Source organism: Balaenoptera borealis (assembly GCF_965194805.1).
Source record: "Balaenoptera borealis genome assembly, chromosome: 9".
NCBI lineage: Eukaryota > Metazoa > Chordata > Mammalia > Artiodactyla > Balaenopteridae > Balaenoptera > Balaenoptera borealis.
The window spans coordinates 16,071,177-16,089,705 of NC_138873.1; the positions used below are offsets into that span (position 1 = coordinate 16,071,177).

Sequence of the window (18,529 nt, forward strand, 5' to 3'; positions counted from 1 at the left end):
TGATGGGGAAGCAGAGTTTCCCGAAGTATGACACAGGGAATGAGGGTGAGGAAGGGCACCCCGCTGCTTCTACCTTTTGGTCCCAGACCAATATATTCCCCTTCTGGGGACACAAACATCATAACGGTTATTGATTTAGAAAAGACTCTGCAAACTTTTCCTGTAAACAGAAGATAATGAATATGTTCACCTTTGCAGACCCTTTGGTATCTGTCTCTGTACCCACCTCCATCTTCGTAATGCAAAAGCAGCCAAAGACAACACGCAAACAAATGGGGGGCCAGGTGTGCCACTGTCCTAGTTTGCCAACCCCAGATTTAGGGTATATAGTTTCCCAGATATGGGTGCCACGCCGCCAGTGAACCTGCTGAGGAGGTCCTCAGCCTGGGTTTGAAGAGCCTTATCCTGGCTGTGGCTTCTGGGTGGAGTGAATGTGCTAAGGGCGTGGGTGTGCTGTAGAGTGCCTTCCTGGTCCAAGGTGCCAGGAGAGACAATTCATGACCAAAGGTGTGACCAGAGGGTGAGTGGTAGTGCAGCATTTCTGGTATGCGGTCTGGACCACCTGCTGGTGCAGCTTATTTTTTCCCTGGAGCCCTGCTCATAGCAATTGCGATGAATCATTTCTATCTTATGACCACTGAGCCCATCTGACCTAATGAGTAGTGGCTGAGGAGCCCAGATCACAATGGGCACCTCTGGGTTGCCAGGTCACTTGACATCCTATGACCAGAGACCTCATCTCTACCAGGCCCCAGAACCATACCAGGAGCCACTTTTAAATGGTGTGGTTTTCCCCACTGCAAGTGGCATGGCCGTGCTTCAGGGCACAAGGGGTCTGTGCTGTGGGCATCCAAATGGAAATGCCATATACTGCATGCAGCACTTTTCCTACCACAGACACCTCTAATGTCATAGGTTCCGCTGGGTTATCTGCCCAAGAAGCAGGTCCAGCCACACTCATCATTCACCAATTGTCTGTGACTGCTTTTGTGCTAGCACAGCAGTTGCAACAGAGACCTATGGTCTGCAAAGCCTGAAATATTTCATATGTACCATTCCAGAAAATCTATGGGTCACACTGGCAATTAAATGGAGATAGAATGGGGACCACATCCCTGCAGCCTCAGAGAGGTTGTAGGTTGGTACTCATCTCTGTCATTTCCTCCAGGATATGATATTGTTTTACAGATACTATTTGGGGAATGAGGAGGCAGTGTCAGAAGTTTGAACTTGGAAATCACTACTATGGTAGCCCTCACCCCCACGGTAATTTACTGACTACAAAGATTTTCCATTCTTGTTGCAAATCCAATGCATATGAAATGAGCACTGTGTTGGATCTGTAGACCCAGTGACACCCCTGTAAGCAGGACCTGGGAGAGATATCTATTCTTTACCTGGCCCTCATGCATCACTTCAACAACAGGGGGGGCCATGATCATGCTTCAGATCCGGGGCACGATGTTGGTCACAAACTAGGCCCATATGAACGTGGCGGGAGCCTCTGCTTCTCAGGGTCCACTTACCCGAGTCAATGGCCATGTGGCTTCAAAAGATGGGAAAGGCCCGAAGGACTTCGGCACTTGCTGTGGTGATGAAAGGACCCTCCTTGGGTCTGACAACTGGCTCAGTTCTGGAAACTGGGCAAGGATCGGATGTTTCGTTGGGATGGCTGCTTTCAGCCTTCTGATCATCCAGCCTTGTGTTTGTCTCTCTCTGTTTCATTTCTTTCAGTCAAGCAGTTGGTATCCGGGTTGGCCGCCCATCTGTTCGCCTCTAGGATTGCTCTGTGCTATTAGCCAGCCTCACACTTTCTGCAGTCAGGCCCTGGCTAGCATTGGGACCCTTTAATCTCTTTGACCATTGCACCTGCTTTGCTCCTGACTCAGACCACCCTCACCTGGCATCTGCTATTTCCACATTTTCCATCTCTAGTACAACTGGAAGCCGATTGGGAACACCATCTCCTGCCCCCATTCCTGACCTTCAGCAAGAGCCATCCTTGAGCTGTTGGAGATGCTTCTCATCCGTGCTTTCCTCACAGGCTCGACAGAGTCCTTCAGGCTTTCCCACCGAGCGGGGTGGACTGGACACTTTTCTGCCCTTTCCTACCACGTCCGCCCTGGCAGATTCACCTCCCTGAGCCTTTTGATCCCCTCCTCTACCACATGCCTTGGAAATTCTAGATTTTCTCTTTCATGCAATGTGGGCCAGGTAGCAGATTAGCAGCATCTCCCCAGGCCTTGCTGACTCCTGTGCCCCGTAATTGTAAACTCCCTTCTCCAGCTTTGGGTTCTGTGCTCATCCACCCCCACTGGGATCCTGCTTCCTTGGGAGCAGCCCCACACATTCTCCATCTCCCCGCAGGACACTGAGCGAGATTCTGACAATCCTCTGCCTCTAGGCTTTTCCCGCATAGCAGCCTGGCACGTCTCTGGAAAGGTTACGTGCTGACTGATGCCGGGTACTGACCTGGTGGACAAGGGGACATATCCAGGATGTGTGATTTCTGCCAGGCGGGGGCCTCCTCCTTCTCCTCAAGGAAGGGAGGGGCACTGCCTATATAGTGAGGGGGAGGAACCAGCAGGGCAGTCCTTGCTCTGCCTGCCCAGGCCTACAGATTTACTTTGCTGTCCCATAACTGCGGTAAAGGGGGTATATGGGTCCTTCTCTCCCACCCCCAACCTCACCTGTGTTTTGCCTTCACAGATGTTCACTCTCTTTGCTACAACTTCACCGTCCATCCTAAGCCCAGACCTGGACAACCATGGTGTGTGGTTCAAGGCCAGGTGGATGGAAAGGTTTTTCTCTCCTATGATTGTGGTGGCGCTAAGGTCCAATCCATGAGTCCCCTGGGTGAAGAGGTGACAGCCACAAAGGCCTGAACAAGGGCAGATGGAAACACTCAAAGACGTCGGGGACTTGCTCAAGGAGCAGCTGCCTGATGTTACCCCGGAGAAACACATGGCCAGGGGTGAGTTAGAAAGTCCAAGTGCAGGAGGAGCAGACTGGGGACTTAGCTGCATTCATTGTTTGGGGGTAAAAAATAAAATAAAGTTGGACATTGGTCCTTCCCTAGTAGACCAGTGGAAAGAGCAGGCGTTGGAGGAGAGAACAGGGCCAGATTAGCTGGGCGCAGGGGAGGCAGACACAGGTGGGGGCAAAGAATTTGTCAAGCCCAGGGACTGAGCCCCTTCCCACGTTGGGGGCAGACCCTGTCACCCCGCAGGGCAGGATGACGTGAGGTGTGAAGACGATGGACGCACCAGTGGATCCTGGCAGTTTGGCTTCAACGGACGGATGTGGCTCCTCTTTGATTCAGAGAATGGACAGTGGACAGTGGTTCCTTCTGGAAGCAGACGGATGAAAGAGAAGTGGGAGAGTGACAGAGCTGTGACCAAGTTCTTCAAGAAGACCTCCATGGGAGACTGTAGGGCCTGGCTTCAGGATTTCTTGGTGCACTGGGAGAAAATGTTGAAGACAAGGGGTAAGTGAGAAGAGGAGGAGGAAGTGGCAGTCCTCTCAAGGGGACATGGACCCACCCCTGTGTGTGTGTGTGTGTGTTTGTGTTTGGGAAAGTGATCCATCCGAGGTGGGTTCTTCCTGGGAGAACAATGGCCCCGGGCATGTTCTACCATCCTCCCTTCCTCTTCCCACCTCCTGACACCTGCCTCAGTGCACAGGTCTTGGGACCATTTAACATGGATTCTTGCTGACCCCAAACATGAGGGCATCATTCTGATTTCAGAGATTTATTTCGTACTGTTCCCTCTTTCCAGAATCTTTTTTTAAATCTCACCTATTCCATTTCTGGAAATCTGTCAATAGCACCTCAAACGTCAGCTCGTGAGAGGACTTCTCTGTTCCCATCCTCATGTGTCACCTCCTCTTCTGTCACAGCAGGAGTGAGTGGCTATATTGGAACCCTTGCTCCCCCATTAGCTGTCTGAGTCCCGTGGGGACATGGCTCATCCCTTCCCCCCATGTCTCCTCAGGACCTGTCACGGGGACCGCCACGTGGTGGAAGAGAACTGCGTGCATAGTAGGGGAACCTGGGCCGGGGGGCTAAGGCGGGATCTCCTCAGTTTGAGGTCTGGACAAGGGCTTTCACTCTTCCTGTCCTTGCAGCATCACCCACCACGGAACCCCCCAAAGCCCAGTCCAGGGCCACAGCCATCAAGCCCATCACTTGGATCCTCCCCGTGGTCCTCTCCTGCTCCATCACAACTGGCATCCTGGGTGGAGTCCTCTACAAGAACAGGTACTGAGGGAGGAATTCAGAGGGAAGGAAGGGGCGCCTGGCCTGGTGTGAGGATGGGAGAAGGTGAATCCCAGCCCAACCCCTGCCCCTCACTGAACCTCCTCACGCTGGAAATGAAGCCAGGTGAATAAGACCTCATATCGCTCGAGAGCAATCACTCGGACGAGCTCAGCCCTGAGTTCCGATAGCTCCTCACTGTCACATGACAGTGGGAAGGGGGAGAAGCCCCCACGAAGGCTTAGGGCCTGTTGCTGATAAAAGAGTTTAGCAAAGTCTGCCTGACTCAACACAGACACCGGTTTGGCAGGGCCCAGTGGTAGGTGGTGAGGGGACAGCAGGCACACACGGTGTGGGCAGGACTCATATTGGGTGAGAGCAGCATGGCGGCTCCACGTGATGCGTCCAAGCAAAGGGGACGCATCCAGGGGGCTAAGAGGAGAGGGGCCGGGGTCTCATCCCAGGAGGAAGGGGCGGGAAGGCCTTTGCAGACCCAACTCCAAAGGCCTGTTCTCACAGGAAGTCGCTTGGGTCACAGCAGGCAAGACACAAGGCCAACAGTAGAGACCGTGCAGGACAGAACTAGGAGGGGCCGGTGCTCCGCGGAGCGGTGGGGATTCTGGCTCAGCCCGTTGCTCGCACGTGGCCCCAGCCTCCTGCGGACCCCAGAGCCCCAGTCACTGAGCGGCCCCTGCCTAGAGCAGAGGTGACTCGGGGGATGGGTGGGACTGACCTGGGGTGGACGCTCCCAGGAAGAGATGGAGTGCAGCCGGGACCCTCATACTGAGAGCTGGGTGTGCTGCTGGCTAAGAGGCCTGGAGAGGAGGGAAAAGAAGGAGGTTTGCCTGCAGCCCTCCCCAAGGCCACGAGGACGCAAGGCCCCTCTTCCACGGGAACTGCCACTGGGTCCTTTAGGCCCTCCTTCAGGGAGGAGCAGGACCTGAGTAAAGGGAGCAGATTGAGTCCTTACTGGCTTCAGTCTTGAGCCTAAGTGGGTGGTAGCAGGGCCTGGGGCTGACTCTGTGATGCAGGAAAGGAAGGAAGAGGTGAGAACAAGCTGCCCGACCCAGGGTGGAGGTGGGGGACGGAGGACATACATGCCCCTCAGTGAGGGCGGGGCTGGAGGTGGGGAGGGACTGGGGAGGGGCAGCCCCAGGAAGGATTGCCTCCGCCCTGTGGACCAACACCTGTTTCTTTTCTGAAGGCTGACGGTGCTCCAAAGCCTTCAGACAGGTGCTCTGTCTCCCTCAGGGACTTGGCCTTTGCTTGGCCACCTTTGATCTCCTGCTGTTCCTGCCTTAGACCCCAGGAGATCAGACCCTATGAATCCCGAGTCTGCCGTCCCATCCCGATGACACGGCAGAAGCACCATCTCGTGGCCTTTATCACATTTGGTGAACATCTTACTCAGCATCTTTTTTTTTCGAACATATTTTGCCACTTTCTCTTGGTGCTAAGTGATGGAATCCCTGCACTGAAACGTTCAACTGCTTGAACAAGAAATCTCCACAAACAGGACACTTTCCATCTTCTTCTAGTTTGTGCAAAATCAGACTCTTCTCTGCATCATGACCTCGTTCTTGCAAATGATGATATTGCAAGAAAAATATCATCTGCTATTACAGGACCTCAGGGATTCTTTCTATGTCCAGAGAAGCAACCTCAGTGTATTATCAGCAGAGTGAAGTAAGTCAGAAAGAGAAAAATAAATGTCGTATATTAACGCATATATGTGGAATCTAGAAAAATGGTACAGATGAACCTATTTGCAGGGCAGGAATAGAAATGCAAAGGTAGAGAACAGACATGCGGACACAGGGGGGAAGGGGAGGGTGGGATGAATCGGGAGATTGGGATTGACATCCACGACCATGTGTAAAATAGATAGCTAGTGGGAACCTGCTTTATAGTACAGGGAGATCAGCTTGGTGCTCTGTGATGACCTAGAGGGGTGGGATGGCGGGGAGGCGGCAGGGAGGGGAGGTCCAGGAGGGAAGGGACATATGTATACATATAGCTTATTCACTTCATTGTACAGCACAAACTAACACAGCATTGTAAAGCAATTATACTCGAATTAAAAAAAAAGAACAAAATTTTATTTATGACTGTTTCCCTTAGTAATTTATTACACTATACTGAGATTTAAATCAATATCTCTTTATTGCAAAAAACTTAATTACTTCAGATTTCTGTTTTATAATCCAGGAGAGAATTCATGGCATTTCACCATTCTCCGTGTTATAGGATTAAATATAACCGGTGATTCTGCTACATTTCTTGTGGAAACAGAGAATGCAAGGATTGCTCTTAAAGTAACATGCAGTCCAGCTGTCTGTCTCAGACATTATCCACATACCCTGGATGCAAATGTATATTCTGGAATTTAAACAATGAGATTTCTTTCGATTGTGCCCAGATCCCCGTCCCCCTCAGCGGTGACTCTCCTGTGATTCCTCCGCCTTGACCTCCCTTTCTCCAGGGAGAAGTCAGTCTTCACAGCACAAACACGTCTACTTCGAAAAGTTGTTTTATTTCCCCATGGGTAGAGGATCATATTCAGAATAAATAATGAACTCCTACAAATAAATAAGAGTAAGTTAAACTCTCCTAAGTTTTGGGCAAATGCTTGAGTAGTTCACAGACGGTGAGTAAGCCTGTGAAGAGACTGAACATATCCCAAATAACCAACATGACAAAAAAAAAACACTGGGATACCCTTACACATTCATATAATTGACAGCATTTTATTTATTTATTTATTTTAACATCTTTATCGGAGTATAATTGCTTTACAATGGTGTGTTAGTTTCTGCTGTATCACAAAGTGAATCAGCTATAGGTACACATATATCCCCATATCCCCTCTCTCTTGCGTCTCCCTCCCACCCTCCCTATCCCACCCCTCTAGGGGGACACAAAGCACCGAGCTGATCTCCCTGTGCTATGCGGCTGCTTCCCACTAGCTATTTTACATTTGGTAGTGTATATATGTCCATGCCACTCTCTCACTTCGTCCCAGCTTACCCTTCCCCCTCCTCGTGTCCTCAAGTCCATTCTCTACGTCTGCAAATTGACATCAGTCCTTGCTGCTTCACTCTGCACTTTTATGTGATGGAGAGGGCTTCGTTCCTTCAACCTCATGAACCCAACCTCTGCCAGCTTCACACTTTTCTTCTGCAGCTTCTTCACCTCCCTCAGCCTTCATAGAATTGAGGAGAGTTAGGGCTTTGTTCTGGTTTAGACTTTGGCTTAAGGCAATGTTGTGGCTCGTTTGATCTTCTATTCAGACCAGTAAAACTTTTTTCTTACCAGCAGTAAGGCTGTTTTGCTTTCTTATCATTTGTGTGTTCACTGGAGTAGCACTTTTGATTTGCCTTAAGAACTTTTCCTTTGCAGTCACAACTTGACTGACTGGCACAAGAGGCCTAGCTGCTGGCCTGCCTTGGCTTTTGACATGCCTTCTTCAAAAGCTTAACCATTTCTACCTTTGGATTTAAAGTGAGAGACGCATGATTCTCCCTTTCACTTGGACACTGAGAGGCTACTGTAAGGTTATTAATTGGCCTAATTTCAATATTGTTGTGTCTCAGGGACTCAGGAGGTCCGAGGAGAGGGAGAGAGGTGAGGGAAGGGAAGGTCAGTGGAGCAGTCAGAACACACCCAACATATATCGCTTAAGTTTGCCATCTGATATGGGCACAGTTCCTGGCGCCCCAAAACAACTACAGTGGTAACATCAAAGATTATCGATCACACAAAAGCAAGATCAAGATGGCCGAATAGGAAGCCCTGAGCTCCCCTTTCCCATGAACACACCTCAAGTACAACTACATACAGAACAACTCTCTCTCTCTGTGAAGATTCTAATGCTAATGTCTTCCAGAAACACCCTCACAGACAAACCCAGAAATCATGTTTTACCAGCTCTAAGGGTATCCCTTAGCTTAGTCAAGTTGACATATAAAATTAACCAGGACAAAGGTTTCATACTGCTTGAACACAGTTACTTAGGCAAGCTCAGCTTTGAGTTCTGATAACTCCTCAAAACCGTCAAAAGCCTCTGGGAAAGGACAGAAGCCCACACCAAGTTTTATGGCCTGTTGATGCTTAAAGGGATTTTGCAAAATCAGGCCTGAGGCAAGCCAGCTTCTCCCTTTGGGAGGGGCCCATGTGGGGGTGGTGTGGAGACAGCGGAACACAAGGCATGAGCAACAGGCAAATTTGGGTGAGAGCAGCATTACTTACAGCAGCCTAGACGTGGAGCAACCTAGTGTCCACTGATGGATGCATGGTGAACGAAAGTGATATATATATTCACATAACAGAATAGGATTCCTCCATAACAGAGAAGGAAATCTTGTCATTTGTGACAACATGGAAGGACCTTGAGGGCATTAGGTCAAGCGAAAGAAACCAGAAAGAGAAAGACAAATATCGTATTATCGTGATTGTGGAACCAAAAAAGAATTAAAAAAAAAAACTCATAGATAGAACATAGTGGTGGTGATTGTCAGCGGTGGGGATTGGGGAGGATGGGAGAAAGGGGTGAAGACAGTAAAAAGTACAAACTTCCAGCTATAAAATAAATAAGTCCTGTGGATGTAATGTACAGCATGGTGAGTATAGTTAATCAGACTGTACAGTTGACCCCTGAACAACACAGGTTTGAACTTTGTGGGACCACTTTAACTCGGATTGTTTTCAATAAATACAGTACTACTCCATCTGCCATTGGTTGAGTCCGGCGTTGGTTGAATCCTCCAATGAGGAATCGCGGATACGGAGGACTGCCTATGGGACCTGAGCACCAGAGGATTTTGGTATCCCAGGTGGGTCCTGGAACCAATCCCCAGTGGATACCGAGGGACAACTGGATTGTATCAATATATTTGAAAAGTGCTAAGAGAGTAGATCTCAGAAGTTTTCACCAAAAGGAAAAACAATTTTAACTACGTGTGGTGATGGTTGTTACCTAAACGGTTATGGTTTTCATTTCACAATATATACAAATATCAAAACATTACATAACATGGAGGAAGAGTGATAGCAGAACCACTGATTCTGCTAGATTTCTCATGGAAATAGACAATTTAAGGAAAAGCTAGATCACCCAAGGGGAGCTTTTGCCCAGACTGGAACTCTGGGATACTCCTCGCAAATTCTCGGTATTTATAGTCTAACTGTCCCTTTGCCGTGGTGGCTTCTCCACATGTTCTCATGACAAGCCACCAGCAGGGTCCCACGGCAGATGAGCTAAAAAGTGCTGATGAACCACAGCCGGTAAGACGACACTCTGTCACATCTTACTTCATTCTTGCGTCAAACCAATACACAGCGTCAGTGCGAAGTGAGGAGTGCGCGTGTGCTGGGGAAGACCCGTGCGCCTGGGACCCTGGAGGTTCAAGATGAATGTGGGGACCACTGTGGATGATGAGCTGGGAGGGAATGTTGCTAGAGAGAGTGGGTGGTGCCCTGCCCCCTCTGACTTGTCCTGGCCTTGATCACAGACGACCTAGAAGGGCGGTGAGATTCATGGAACCGAAAGCAGGGAGGGGCAGTCGGAAGAATAAATTAGATGTCCGGTGCCATGCACTTTTATTTATTTATTGTATCTATTTATTTAGCTGGACTTACAATGAACGCCACCCAAGAACGACTGCCCTGTGGCCGCTGCCAGGTGGGTGGGGAGGAACGTCTGATTAGGAAGCGTGGGGGACGGGGCCGGAGTTCTGGGAAATAGGGCGGAGCCGACCCGGAAGTCAGCTGGCCTCCGTGGGAAACGCGCAGTGAGGTTGTAACCTGTTCACCCTGAGCTGCTCGTGGAGAGTAATTGGCAAGAAGTAGCTCTCGGTCTCCAGTCCCGGGTCCCCAAATCCCGCCCAGGTTGGCAAGAGGAAGAAAGCTCGTGGTCGCCCCGCGTCCCCGTCCCTTCTCGGCGCAGAGACCTCACTCACCCGGCTCCGCGGCCCGGGTCCTCCCACGTCTCCCAGAGGCTGTTTGTTCCCGGCCCCGCGAGCCTCCCCGGAGCGCGGGACCTCGGCCCGGGCTCCTCTTTGTAGCCGCGGCGGGTCCCGCTCCCCACGACGCCGCTCGGGACGCAGCCGGCCGAGCTCTGGCCGAGCCGGGGCGGCGGGACGTCGGGGAGACAGACATTCGAGAGAAGACTGAGGGATTCAAACTGAAAACCCCGAGGAGAGAGTTTTCGGAACTTCTCTTGTGCTTGCAAACAGCGACAGCCTCAAGCTGGGAAAGCAGCGTTGGGTGGACCGGGCAGGCGAGGACCGCGCCCCACCGATCGCAGGAGCTCGGCCCCGGAGACGGGTGAGAAGGGAAGGAGTGCGCGGCGAGTGGACCCCACGGCGGGTCCCCCAAGGGTTCAGTCCTATCCCGCCATCCCCAAGCCACCACCCCTGAGACCAATGTGTTTAGCCAACCGCGCGGGGGATGGCCGGGGCGAAGAGGGTGGGGTGAGGGGAGAGATGCGGAGGACGAGGGGAACTGCCAGGCGGGAGAGGTTGGGGGCTGCTGGTTGATAGGAAAGGAATGGAATTCCTACACCCTTGCTCTGAGCTTGCTCCTCCAGTGGCCTTGGAGGAGTTTGCAACGTGCAAAGAACAGAAGCTAGTGATAACGTCCCAGCTTTTCTCGAGTCTCGGCTCCAACAGGACGGTTGGACTCTATTGCGCACCCGCCTTCGGTGATAGACCAGGTGCGCTCTGCCTGCAGCTAGCTTGATTAACACTGGGGTGCACTTGGTGAGAGTGAATCTTAATCGTTAAAGAGAAAGTTGGAGAGGTTAGGATGGAGACTGGAGGTGGGAGAAAATGTGGGACGAGGAAGGGAGAGATGGGAAAGGGAGGCAAAAGAGGCAGCGGGGAGAAGGGGAGAGGAAGTTCGTTGGAAGGTTAGAGGAGGAAGTGGTTGGTGGAATGAGGGAAGAGGAGATCATAACCCCCAGCAGTTTTGCTCACGCCACAAAACGGGGTTTTTTTGGGGGGGTGAAGGGGGGTAGGTCATTTTTAAAGATTTATTTATTTATTTAGTTTTGGCTGCGTTGGGTCTTCGTTGCTGCGCACGGGCTTTCTCTAGTTGTGGCGAGCGGGGGCTACTCTTCGTTGAGGTTCGCGGGCTTCTCACTGTGGTGGCTTCTCTTGTTGTGGAGCACGGGCTCTAGGCGCACGGGCTCTAGGCGCACGGGCTTCAGTAGTTGTGGCACTGGGGCTTAGTTGCTCTGTGGCATGTGGGATCTTCCCGGACCAGGGCTCGAACCCGTGTTCCCTGGATTGGCAGGCGGATTCTTAACCACTGCGCCACCAGGGAAGTCCTAAAGTGAATTTTTTTTTTTTTTTTTAATATCATCACTTAAAAAAAAAATGAAGAATTACATTTCGAATACTTGCAAAATGCTCCCTTGGTGTAGTTGTTCTTTGCATTGTTTTTCAATAGGGCTTCCTCAGTCTTGGACTAAAGACTTTGGGCGGTGCTCAGGGGTGGAGGTCAGATACACGCCAGGCTACCTTTTGCGGGTTACTCTCCTAAAACTGCCGGGAGGAATGCCTCTGGCTCACACTACAGGTCTTCTTTTGCTGATACTGCTGCTGATAGAACCCAGGAAGACTCTGGGCAGTGAGTGTCCTGGGATCTGGAGACCTGGCTGGGGAGGGGCAGGATGGGAGGCGGGCAGGAATGGAAAGGGCCCCACAGTGGTAGGCACCTGTCCACAGTGCTCTTAGGATGGTGAGGGTGTGGTTTAGCTGGACTGGCTGCCCCGGAGGTGTGGGGACCCCAGCCTAAGGCAGGGTGCCTGACCTGTGCTCGTGTGGCAGCTCTCCCTCTCCTGCCAAGTCCCACCTCCTACTCCAGGAAGCCTTTCCTGATGACCCGGGACCCATCATGAATGTGGCATGTGTCATCCTATGGTGTCTTTTTTCCCTTTTTTTGAAAGTCCTGTCTGTTCAGATAGATTTTAAGTTCCTGGAGTACAGACACTGTCTTGTATTTTTGGTACCTCAACAGTTGGTACATGACGCTAAAAAGATTTGTCAGATAAATCCTCCTATGTGCACCCAAGGGGTCCATGGTGGCATCAGTGTTTAATTAAACCTCAGACAGTTAAAGGTGAGGCAGGACTAAGGACGCAGCAGGTGGAGGGGGTCTGGGATGGAGGCCCCTCCCTCTGCAGCCAGGCCCCTCATGGGGAGTCCCCGGGGACACACCTGTGTTTTTCTCTCGTGGATGCTCACTCTCTGTGCCTCGACCTCACTGTCGGATCTCAGTCCAGACCTGGGCAGCCCTGGTGTGAAGTCCAGGGCTCAGTGGACACAAAGCCTTTCCTCCAGTATGACAGTGACAGAAGCAAGGTCGAACCTTTGGGTCTCCTGGGGGAGGAGGTAAATGCCACCAAAGCATAGACAGAATTGAGCCAAATGCTGGGAGAAGTGGGGTGAGAGCTCAGGATGGTCCTGCCTGTCATCACACTGGACAAAAGGGAGACCAGGGGTAAGTACGGGAAGGGGTTGGGTAGCTGGAGACAGTCAGCAAGAGAGGGGAAGGAGCAGAGCACGTGCAGAGAAGGAGCTTCGTGTGAAAAAACGGAACACGGTCCAACCTGAGAGACCTGGTGGACCTGATGGGCAGGAGAGGGCAAGTCACGGACAGAAGCGCACAGGCCTCTAGATGTGCAGAGACACACTTGAGCTACAGGGGGAGGACAGACTGTGGACAGTCCGGAATGCTTCTTTGTGTGGGGGCACAGATCCGCCCACCCTGCAGGTCAAGCTGTGTTGTCAGCGCGAAGCAGAGCGATGCACTGGTGCATCCTTGGACTTCAGCATCAACAGACACACAGCCCTCCTTGACGCGATGAATGTGAACTGGGCAGTCATCAATCCTGAGCCACAGGGGCCAAGAAGGAGTGGGAGAACCAGGAAGTGGCAGAGTGTTTTAGGAAGATCTCAACGGGAGACTGCAGTCACTGGTTTAGAGAATTCCTAGCACACTGGGAGAACATGCTGGAACCAGAGCCCATGGGTAACTGAGCAGGGTGTGGAGGAGATGGTAGCTCTCTTCAAAGGTCTAGTGCCTTCCCTGTGTGGATGTGAGCACATATGTGTGTGTGATTGAAAATATGGTGGATGGATGGAGTGATTGATCTCTTGGTGGACTTCCTGTCTGGAGAATCAGTGACGGGCATAGCATAGGATTTCCCAGCATCCTCCTCTCCTAACCCAACTCCCTCAGCACAGGAAGGAGCCCCCTTCCCCGTTAACCAATGACCCAGTCCCCCGGCACTGCTAGATGGTCCCCAGATCTGTATACATATTGTGCTTCCAGGCCTTCTCTCCTTCCTGTTGTAGTGATCCTTTAACCAGCTCAGATGTCACTTAACGAAGCCCACACCCCTCCCCAGACAGAATTCAGCACCCCCAGATGTGTCCTCCTCAAAAAGGACTCCCCACAGTAAACAGGGCCACCTGCATGATAATCAGATGGACACGTGCTGTCTCCCTCAGCAGTAATGTGAGCTCCGTGAGGACAGGGCACAACCCCTGTTCATCTTCCTACCCCAGTGGTTTCACATAATGGGTCAGTAACTTTGCGGGGGGGGGGGGTGACATGTGCTGTCTGGGGACAGTAGCTGCTGAGGAAGGTGTATTCTTAGGTTTCACACGGCTTTTGCTTTATTGTTTGTTTTAGAACCACCATTAAATGCCCCAGGTAATGACCAGTCTGCATCCATCCAATTAATTGAATGGATCATCCCATTGATTTTCACCTGCTTCGTCCTAATTGGCTTCGTCGTCATGAAACTTACGAAGAAATCAGGGACCACAGCAGGTGAGATTCAGGCTGGCCTCTGGCTCCTGGGCCTGTCATGTTCTGCTAAGGACTTGGGAGAGGTGAGCCACGGGTCTCACCCAAGCGCCTGCCCACTGACCCATCTCTACCTAGAAATGCTGCACTTTCTCAGTCTTGGGCCCCCGCACTTCCCAGTAGGGCTGGGGATTACTCGGCTGTAGAAGTGGTAGAAGAGGCTGGTATGGGCAGCAGGACAGTGCAGTGAGGGGAGGGGAAACCAGGCATCCACTCCTGTGGGGGGAGGGGGCGGGCAGGGTCTAAGATCTCAAAAGGTTGGGGGGGGGTGTTGTCTTGCTGAGGTGGTACCCAGGGTTCCCCCATCCTCTGATGATAGAGTGATTTAGTTCAACAATTTACCTGATGTTCTAACAGCCATTCCATCATCTGATGTTTCTTCCCTGGACCAGGAGAAGGTGGAAATGTTAGACCAACCCTTGGTGGAAAAAACTGACCCTTGATGACAGTCTGGCTGCTGATCTAATATATTATCTTCTACTCAGAGGTGGGTTTACCAAGAAGGTAAAGAACCCCTTGCTTTCCACGGCTGTTGATGAGCTCTTACTGCAGGAGTTAAGCGAAAAGGAGACGTGTCCAACCACCTTGCTGTACCTTTGGGAGGAGCCTCTCCACTGTGTCTCATAGGCCTTCCCGTCAAAGGGAGGATCAGCACCTGAAATAAAAGAGAGCTCTGCGTGCCCAGTTGTATTGGACCGTTACCTAACACAGTACACAAAAAGTCATTCAGAATGGACAAAAGACTTAAATATAAGACCTAAAACTATAAAATCTTAGAAGAAAACATAGGACAAAAGCTTCACGACATTCGATTTGGCTATGATTTCTTGGACATGACACCAAAGACGCAGGCAACAAAAGAAGAAAATAGATAAACTGAACTTCATGAAATTTAAAAATTTTGCACATGGAAAGACAGTATCGAAAGAGTAAAAAGGCAACCCACTGAAAGGGAGGAAATGTTTGTGAATCATATATCTGATAAGGGATTAATATCCAGAATATATAGAAAACTCCTAAAACTCAACAACAAAAACACAAACAAGCTGATTGAAAAATGGGCAAAAGACTTGAACAGACATTTCTCCAAAGAAGATATACCATAGGCACATGAAAATTGCTCAACATCACTAATCATTAGGGAAATAGAAATCAAAACTGCAGTGAGATTCCCCCTCACACCCATTAGGATGGCTTCCATTAAAAAAAGAGAAAATAGCAAAGAACATAACGAGGTTGTGGAGAAATTGGAAACTTTGTGCATTTTTTGATGGGGATGTAAAATGATATAGCTGCTATGGAAAACAATATGGCAGTTCTTCAAAAAATTAAAACTAGAATTGCCATATGATCCGGCGATTCCACTTCTGGGTATGTACCCAAAAGAATTGAAAGCAGGGTCTCAAAGAGATGTCTGTACACCTATGTTCATAGCAGCATTATTCACAATAGGTAAAATGTGGCAGCAACCCAAGTGTCCACTGATGGATGAATGAACAAGAATAATGTGTTATGTAGACACAATGGAATATTTTTCAGCCCTAAAAAGAAAAAGATTCTAAAAAAAAAGAAAAGAAGAAGAAAATTCTGACATGCTACAACAGGGATGAACCTTGAGGACATTCTGCTAAGTGAAATAAGCGAGTCACAAAAAGACAAATACTGTGTGATTCCACTTATAGGAGATATACTACTCATATAAGTGAAAAAAACATAGGACAAAAGCTTCACGACATTCGACTTGGCTATGATTTCTTGGACATGACACCAAAGACGCAGGCAACAAAAGAAGAAAATAGACAAATTGAACTTCATGAAATTTGAGAGTAGACAAAATCATAAAATAGATTTTATGAAAATAGAAAGGTTGTTGCCAGGGGTTAAGGGGAGGGGGAAATGGGAGTTAATGTTTAACGGGTACAGAGTTACAGTTTTACAGTGATAAGATCTATGGAGAAGGATGGGGGTAATGATTGCACAGCAATGTGAATGTATTTAATATCACTGAACTGTATACTTAAAAATAGCTAAGACGGTAAATTCTGTTATGCATATTTTATCACACACACAAAAATGTTAAGGGTGTCCACAGTTCCTGGCTCATCCCTGGTGCTGCATTCCTGGCAGCGAGCCTCTTTCCTGACCCCTCCTACAGGGCTCTGAGTGAACCAGTTTACAGCAGGACTAGCTGCAGAGAGAGGTGACGCTGAGATGATGATGAAGTGGTGTCCACGGCTGAGCTGGGTTGGTAGGGTAGGGAAGGGTGGGGACAGCTCAAGAGTGCCTACAACAGGGAACTGAAAATGTGAGCCTGGGACCTTACCTAAAGCTGGAAGATCCCAGTTCCTGGTGTGGGTTCCCCAACAGGTCTCCCTGGTCTTCAGAGCCTGAGAAAGGGGAGGAGATTGTGTGACTGCTACTTTGCCTGAACTCCCAAAACTTTTGGCAGCGGGGACTTCCATGGTGGTCCAGTGGTTAAGACTCCGCGCTGCCAATTCAGGGGGCCCAGGTTCGATCCCTGGTCAGGGAACTAGGTCCCGCATGCCGCAACTAAGAGCCCGCACGCAGCAACAAAGATCCCATGGGCCGCAACTAAGACCCAGCGCAGCCAAATAAATAAATAGTATATATATTTTTTTTAAATTTTATTTTATTTATTTATTTATTTTTGGCTGTGTTGGGTCTTCGTTTCTGTGCGAGGGCTTTCTCCAGCTGCGGCAAGTGGGGGCCACTCTTCATCGCGGTGCGCGGGCCTCTCACTGTTGCGGCCTCTCTTGTTGCGGAGCACAGGCTCCAGACGCGCAGGCTCAGCAGTTGTGGCTCACGGGCCCAGTCGCTCCGCGGCATGTGGGATCTTCCCAGACCAGGGCTCAAACCCGTGTCCCCTGCATTGGCAGGCAGACTCTCAACCACTGCGCCACCAGGGAAGCCCCAGTAAATAATATTAAAAAAAAAAAAAAACTTTTGGCAGAGACTGGAATTAACTCCTGGTGGAATGGAAGAGAAAGATGGTACAAGTCAGTGAACAGAGAGGTGATGGGAAAACAAAAGAAGTGACTCCCTGAAGAGGTGAAGAGTCTGGCTCTGGGCTGAAAACCTCTGTGATCTCTCTGGCCGGCCTTACAGCCTCATGTGGAGAGCTGCCCTCCCCACCCCGGACTGGTGACAGCAGGGCACTGCAGTCTCTCTCAGGGCCCATGCCCGTCATGCTCTTCGAATATTCACACTCCCAGCCCCAGAGCCCTCCTTCCTAGGTCTTATTTTCCCAGGCCCTGGGCCAAGGTTCTCTTCTGGTGCTTCTGCTGAGGCCTCCTTAAATGAAGAGGACGGAGAAACCTTGAAGACCCTTGTCCCCCCTCTGACTCAGACCCAGGTCTCTCTCCTCCGAGTCCTTCCCCTGCCTCCACCTCAGGGTCCATAAAGCTGCTGGAGCCTTCTACTCTGGTCTCTGAACGGTGAGGCAACCCTACACAGGCCATTCCATTGGGGAAAATGGAATAGGGGAGTTGGCACTGCCTCTGGGTTCAGACTCTGGCTGTGCTCTCATAGTAAATGATCAAAGGCTTAACTCTTTCATTTTAGGCTTGTCGCTTTAATCAGCTGGACCGTCTCCCAGCTCAGCTGAGCTCCTTACAAGGAGCTGTGGGGTGTGGTCTGAGATGTGGAGAGACTTGGAACGGGCCAACCATGTCATGATCTGACCCAGGTTGCCTCAGCTTTGAGGCACCAACAGGAAGCAACACACAACTGGTGTGAGTCACTTGTGCCCCTAATAGCTGAGGGCCTTGGCTTCTAGCCACTGCTCTCTCCCCTAAGACCAAGAGGAGCTGCGTACCCCAAGCTAATGTCAGAGGGCGCCATCGGCCAGGCGAGCTGGGCGCGGTCAGGCTGCGGCTTGACCTGTCACAGCTGCTCCACTGGGCCCATCCGGAGCTTCCAGGGTGTCCAGAGAGATTTCTCCCTGAATCATCCCCAACTTCACTCTCTCTGCTGGTGCTCACCCACACTCATCCGCAACAGTGACTTCACTTCCTACCCACATTACATGTCATACTGTCTTCCAGAGCTGCAAAGTAAATAACCATTTTACTGAAATAAAAACCGAGCCACAGTCAGAGGTGCCCATCCCTCCCCTCACCACTCCTTTCTGATTGTGACCTGGGTAAGTTGGCAGCCTCCCTTAACCTGTTTCCTCGTCAGTCGCTCAGGGAGAGAAGCAGGACACTCTCACTAAGCAGTGAGGAAAAAGTGAGATCACATTTGCAAAGCACTTGTTACCCAGAAGATGCTCAACAAATATCAGTTCTCTTCATTGATTGGGGAAGGCTTCAGTTACTTTTAAAATCTCCATGAACCCCCAGAGAGAAGCCCTCTACTCCCTCCTCTGACTAGAGA

At 50.5% G+C, this 18,529-nt stretch overlaps 2 protein-coding genes across 2 annotated transcripts; both read left to right on the forward strand.

The window, feature by feature from the left end:
- Positions 1 to 1,434: 1,434 nt before the first annotated feature.
- LOC309635196 (UL16-binding protein 3-like) lies at positions 1,435 to 4,618 on the forward strand (the record flags this gene model as incomplete). Its single annotated transcript, XM_082406067.1, is given in 7 exon segments — positions 1,435 to 1,463; positions 2,405 to 2,464; positions 2,588 to 2,882; positions 2,884 to 2,974; positions 3,213 to 3,239; positions 3,242 to 3,487; positions 4,129 to 4,618. Coding segments are annotated over 7 exon segments (888 nt in total). The 3' UTR covers positions 4,269 to 4,618.
- A 3,910-nt stretch (positions 4,619 to 8,528) lies between these two features.
- Positions 8,529 to 17,187, forward strand: RAET1E (retinoic acid early transcript 1E). The gene is given in 9 exon segments (XM_082405592.1): positions 8,529 to 10,582; positions 11,708 to 11,887; positions 12,497 to 12,669; positions 12,673 to 12,705; positions 12,709 to 12,760; positions 13,017 to 13,151; positions 13,154 to 13,291; positions 13,958 to 14,098; positions 14,492 to 17,187. Coding segments are annotated over 8 exon segments (831 nt in total). The 5' UTR covers positions 8,529 to 10,582; positions 11,708 to 11,814; the 3' UTR covers positions 14,578 to 17,187.
- Positions 17,188 to 18,529: the final 1,342 nt, after the last annotated feature.